Genomic DNA, 6,035 nt, shown 5'->3' with positions numbered 1-6,035 from the left:
CTGACGCCGGAAACGAAACAGCGGAAGTGGCAAGTAGTCGGGCGCTCGTGCTAGCACTGCTTTTGTAACGTAAGAGGAACGCTTTTCGCTAAAACAAACTTGAATATTTGCTCAAACTCTAATGATACGCAGCTGAGCCATGCACCGATTATACCTGCGTTGACTTTCAAAAACAGCGTTGGACGAGTTTTGTGAACATTTTGAGACTCTAAACACAGCAGTTTTTGAGTGCGCTGAAGCTAGGAGAAAAGTAGCACCATGGCGGATGTGACCGCTCGTAGTCTTCAGTATGAGTACAAGGCGGTGAGTATTTATTTTATCGATTATCATACTAATTAGGATTTTTATAGTTAATCATCGTCTTTTGTCTGATCTAAATGTGCTGAAAAATGGTATTTTGATAACATGTTGTTTTATCAATCAATCAATGTTTCTGAATATAGCCCTTAATTACAAGTGTCTCAAAGGGCTGCACAAACCACAACGACGTCCTCGGTAGAGCCCACATAAGGGCAAGGAAAAACTCACCCCAGTGGGACGTCGACAATGATGACTATGAGAAACCTTGGAGAGGACCGCATATGTGGGCAACCGCCCCCAAAAGCAATGGATATAGGATAGAATAGAATAGAAAGCACTTTATTGATCCCTGGGGGAAATTCAGCACCACAATTCTCTCACAATAGACAATAATAAATAATATATAACATATTATATATATAATATATGAATAATACAAATATATTCTACATTTAGGTGCAGTCAAGAAGGAACATATGCATTATACAGTCTGATGGCCGTCGGTATGAAGGACCTCCTGTGTCGTTCCGTGTTGCATTTAGGGAGTCTGAGCCTTCCACTGAATGTGCTCATTCTCTCCGCAAGGTCCGAGTGTAGTGGATGGGAGGTGTTGTCCATAATGGCTAAGAGTTTTGCTAGAGTTTCCCTCTCTGACACCACCGCCAGAGAGTCCAGCTCCACTCCCACCACGTTACTGGCCTTCTCTACCAACTTGTCCTGTCTGTTTGCGTCCCTCACTCTCAGCCTGCTGCCCCAGCAAGCCACGGCATACAAGAAATCGCCCGCCACCACCGACTCGTAGAACATCTTCAGCATCTTTGTACAGACATTGAAGGATCCTAGCCTCCTTCCTCAGGAGGCTAGGATCTCTCTGTCCCTTCTTCGAGCGGATATATCATGATATTGTGAAAGTCCAATCCATAGTGGATCCAACATAACCGTAAGAATCCAGACCACAGTGGATCAAATATAGTAGTGAGAGTCCCGTCCAAACGGGAGCTGTCACGCCAAATTTCTTCCCCCCTACAAAGACCTTCCCCCGGAAGAAGTAATTTGGGTGTGACAACAGTGACAATACCAAGTTATATGACTCTTAAGGGTAACAGGTGCAAAATTAGCGAAGCAAAAATAGCTTGAATGGTTAGCATGCTGTAATGCAAATATTTTTTCCTCATCGTTATTTTTCACAAATGACAATCAGCCAATTATAATGTTTTTAAAACAGGCAGCTGTGTGGGCTGCTTTAAGGTCCTTCCACCCTCATTGGGGTCCTTCAAGCATTAGAGGGGCTGTCACGCCAAATTTCTTCTTCCGGGGGGAAGGTTTTTGTAGGGGGGAAGAAATTTGGCGTGACAGAGCCAGCAGAAATCTATCCCAATCGGAGGCGGATCAGCAGCGCAGAGATGTCCCCAACCGATACACGGGCGAGCGGTCCATCCTGTGTCCCGACTCTGGACAGCCAGTACTTCATCCATGGCCACCGGACCGGACCCCCTCCAAAACGGAGGGGGGGGACGTAGGAGAAAAAGAAAAGAAACGGCAGATCAACGGGTCTATTTAAAGGCTAGAGTATACAAATGAGTTTTAAGATGAGACTTAATGTTTCTACTGAGGTAGCTTCTCGAACTGTTACCGGGAGGGCATTCCAGAGTACTGGAGCTTGAGTGCTTCACGATTTACGTCAGTGTTTGTTAGCATGGTCATGTTAGCATGAATTGATTAACGTGGACCGCGACTTAAACAAGTTGAAAAACTTATTCGGGTGTTACCATTTAGTGGTCAATTGTACGGAATATATACTGTACTGTGCAATCTACTAATAAAAGTTTATTTTCAATAGGCGCCTAGCCGCCGTAAATCCATTGTGCATGCTTGTATTACAGTAACCGTGTGGTTGTATCACTGTGTGTCTGTTTACAACTTTAGAACTCTAACTTGGTGCTGCAAGCCGATCGGTCCCTTATCGACCGCACACGGAGAGATGAACCCACAGGAGAGGTGCTGTCCCTGGTGGGGAAGCTGGAGGGGACAAAAATGGGAGACAAAGCTCAGAGGACCAAACCTCAAAAACTGGAGGAGAGACGAGACAAGTGAGTATTGTCCTATCACATACCTTCACATCATTCCAACCTCCATCCATTTTTCTACCTCTTGTCCCTTTTGGGGTCACGGGGGGAGCCGGAGCCTATCTCAGTTGCATTCGGGCGGAAGGCGGCGTACACCCTGGACAAGTCACCACTCATTACAGATAGACAGACAACATTCACCCTCACGTTCACACACTAGGGCCAATTTAGTGTTGCCAATCAACCTATCCCCAGGTGCATGTTTTTGGCGGTGGGAGGAAGCCGGAGTACCCGGAGGGAACCCACGCAGTCAGAGGGAGAACATGCAAACTCCACACAAAGATCCCGAGCCCGGGCTTGAACTCAGGACCTTCGTGTTGTTAGGCTCATGTACTAACCCTGTCATTCATATATATAATCCATCCATCCATTTTCTACCAGATGTCCCTTTTGGGGTCGCGGGGGATGCTGGAGCCTATCTCAGCTGCAATACCAGTTGTTAAATATGGTGTTTGCCAACGAACAGCAAGCGTTTAATCCCACCCTCTTCCTGGTACATATATGTCAGATTCACCCCACTACTACTACATAGAAATCGGTCAATGTTATATTACCAAAGCATTATTTAGATAAGTTTGTGATCTCCCTCACCTGTTTAGAAGCAAAATAGCATCCAAATAATCTGTTTTTAAGGATCACTTGCGTAAATCTGCACGTGCGATGGGCATGAATGTTTGCAGAGACACCCAAAACCGCTATTTGCTTTTGCTTTATTCTGGCCACATTTTTTAAAACACATTTTTAAGGTCCCATAGCATCCAGATGATCGAAATTTCACTAACACTTTCTCTTAATGTATTTGTTGCTCATGAAAATAAATTTGGGAGTACTTTCTCATATCATTACTTAGTTTTTGAGTAATCATTAGACAACTTACAGTATTTGGAATGCCTGACAACAGCTACACAACTGGCGCTCATTTTCCCTATTATTTTTGTCACTTAATTGAATGTTTTTTTGCCTGTAGTTCATGATTACTTCAAAACTGATATGAATAACATTATGAGCAAAAATAAAACAGTTGCCATTTCCGGACTTTCCTGCTCTTCCTTCTTTTATTTTATAGACACATTCTGCTTTCTTTCAATTTCTTTCATCATTTTCCTAAGCATCTTAAGGAAAATATAATTACAAAAGGATGCCAAATACAATACTGTACTAGCAGCTTGCCTTCGACGCTTTCCTCATATTTCAATAATTTGGAAATGTATGCAGGCTGCCTCCTTCTTAAGTTCTGTTGCTACAACCTGTAACAACGCATCTGGCAAACACAGTGGATAATTACCTCAAATTCTGCACAAAAATAACATCACTCAGGACGATGATGCTACAATAAGACATACTACATATTAGGAAATTGCTTCCATTCTTCTTTAGGTGACGTCAGCTGGCTAGTGCATATCTGCCATCATTTTGGAGCTAAAAGTGGGCCTTTCAAATGTGAAACTTGTTAGAAAGCTAGCCTAAAATCCCTACTTTTCTATTTTAGGAGAAATGTACCCGTATACATCCTTTTTAGTTCCAGCGCTATTAAATAAGTGCCAATGTTGTCGACATTAGAGGGGTCCTTTAACCTCTAATTATGACAAATCTAGACATTTATTTGTTAAATATATTCTTTTGAAACACTATTGGTAAGATGCAAGCCTTTGGTGGTGGTCTTTTTTGTTGTTGTAAAAATTGAACCCATTAAATGCAATGCTTTTTTTTTTTTTTTTTTTTTTTTTTTTTTATTACTGTACTTAAAGTAGTTGAAATATTGAGTTTATTGTTATAATTTACTGTGACTGTGGCAGAAGGCATTCCCCCTACTTAAATGAGTCAGTACAATTAAAAAATCTTAATATGAGAGTATATTAATTGTGTTGTAGTATTTTAGTGGCATCAAATTAATTATTGTTGTTATTCTGTTTAAATAGGAGGCGTAAAAGAGATGAAGACAGACATGATATCAACAAAATGAAGGGCTTTACTCTTTTGTCAGAAGGTATTGATGAAATGGTGGGTATTGTATACAAGCCCAAAACCAAAGAAACCAGAGAGACTTATGAGGTTTTGCTCAGCTTCATCCATGCTGCTCTGGGAGATCAGGTTGGTGAACGCTGCTACAACTTGGTAACCTCATTTGTTTGGAATCTCTCTCAGAAAAAAAATACCATGACGTTATTGTTGTTTATACATAGCCACGTGATATTCTGTGTGGAGCAGCGGATGAAGTCTTGGCTGTGTTAAAGAATGATAAGATGAGGGACAAAGAGAGGCGCCGCGAGGTGGAGCAGCTTCTTGGACCTGCTGATGACACCCGCTACCACGTGCTGGTCAACCTGGGCAAGAAGATTACTGACTACGGAGGCGACAAGGACTTGCAGAATATGGGTAAGATCAAAATAGTTTGTCAACCAAAAAATACCTACCATTGTACTTAATCAAGTGATAATTTTCTTTTTTCACAGATGAGAACATCAACGAAACATACGGCGTAAATGTCCAATTTGAATCAGACGAGGAGGTACATACGTCTTAGAGAGTATTTTATGGAACCTCAGATTTGTAGCTTAACAGTTTCTTACGTTCAAGGAGGGTGATGAAGACTCGTGTGGGGAAGTACGTGACGAGCACTCGGATGAAGACAGTGAAGGAGAGGAAGCTGATGTGGGCTGCGCTCTTACAGCCAATGTAAGTACACACTGGGCTTTAAATGAGCTGTATTGTTTACAAATAAATGCAACTCTTCACACCACACCACATTCAGCTCGGTGCCACAGGTGACGTGATGACCGTGAAAAAGAAGGATCTCCACCCGCGAGACATTGATGCCTTTTGGCTCCAGCGACAGCTCAGTCGCTTTTACGACGATGCTATCGTCTCTCAGAAGAAAGCTGATGAGGTTCTGGAAATTCTCAAGGTCAGTTAATTGCCTTTTTGATACCTACAAAATGCATTTTTGCATTTGCCAAACAGTTTTTTTTTCTCTTATGTTACTCAGACTGCCAGTGATGATAGAGAGTGTGAGAACCAGCTTGTGTTGCTTCTTGGTTTCAACACTTTTGATTTCATCAAAATTCTCCGCCAACATCGTCGCATGAGTAAGTCTATGTTGTAACAAGGAACTATAAACACCCTCACTGTAATGTACGCATTGTCCGTTATAATCTACTGTACTTCACTTGTTCTGTGTTCAATTTTCTTTGATTTTTTTTTGCACCTCACAGTTCAATATTGTACGATGCTGGCAAGTGCTCAGAGTGAGGCAGAAAAAGAGCGGATCATTGGAAAGATGGAGTCTGATGCGGAACTGTCAAAGATTCTGTACCAGCTGCAGGAGACGGAGAAGGAGGATATTATTCGTGTATGATGGATGACTTTGTGTTTATTGGCACACCGCTTTTGCAAGTGATCATATCTCAATGAGCACATCTGCTTTGCAGGAAGAGCGATCTCGCAGGGAGAGGGTGAGGAAGTCTCGTGTGGATGACATGGAAGCAATGGACACAGAACACGGAGAGGTGAATACCCAACATGGCTTATATAGCTGCAATACATTATGTAAGCAGGTTGACATTTTTGAGTATCTGTCGTTTTGAGCCAAACAAAGAGTGCTAGATTCAC

The 6,035-nt window shown here is 42.2% G+C and overlaps 1 protein-coding gene across 1 annotated transcript in view; it reads left to right on the top strand.

Moving 5' to 3' along the window:
- The window catches only part of snrnp200 (small nuclear ribonucleoprotein 200 (U5)), a 29,676-nt gene continuing 23,641 nt past the window's right edge, over nt 1–6,035 (top strand). Inside the window, exons 1-10 of the mRNA XM_061906775.1 lie at nt 1–303; nt 2,227–2,390; nt 4,346–4,517; nt 4,610–4,802; nt 4,880–4,935; nt 5,004–5,102; nt 5,179–5,331; nt 5,413–5,512; nt 5,639–5,775; nt 5,855–5,932. Of these exons, the coding sequence (XP_061762759.1) occupies nt 259–303; nt 2,227–2,390; nt 4,346–4,517; nt 4,610–4,802; nt 4,880–4,935; nt 5,004–5,102; nt 5,179–5,331; nt 5,413–5,512; nt 5,639–5,775; nt 5,855–5,932 (1,197 nt within the window). The 5' untranslated portion in view covers nt 1–258. The remainder of the gene's footprint in view (nt 304–2,226; nt 2,391–4,345; nt 4,518–4,609; nt 4,803–4,879; nt 4,936–5,003; nt 5,103–5,178; nt 5,332–5,412; nt 5,513–5,638; nt 5,776–5,854; nt 5,933–6,035) is intronic.

The sequence above is a fragment of the Nerophis ophidion genome, linkage group LG07, assembly GCF_033978795.1.
Source record: "Nerophis ophidion isolate RoL-2023_Sa linkage group LG07, RoL_Noph_v1.0, whole genome shotgun sequence".
Lineage (NCBI taxonomy): Eukaryota > Metazoa > Chordata > Actinopteri > Syngnathiformes > Syngnathidae > Nerophis > Nerophis ophidion.
This window is presented reverse-complemented; position numbering and strand designations above follow the sequence as displayed.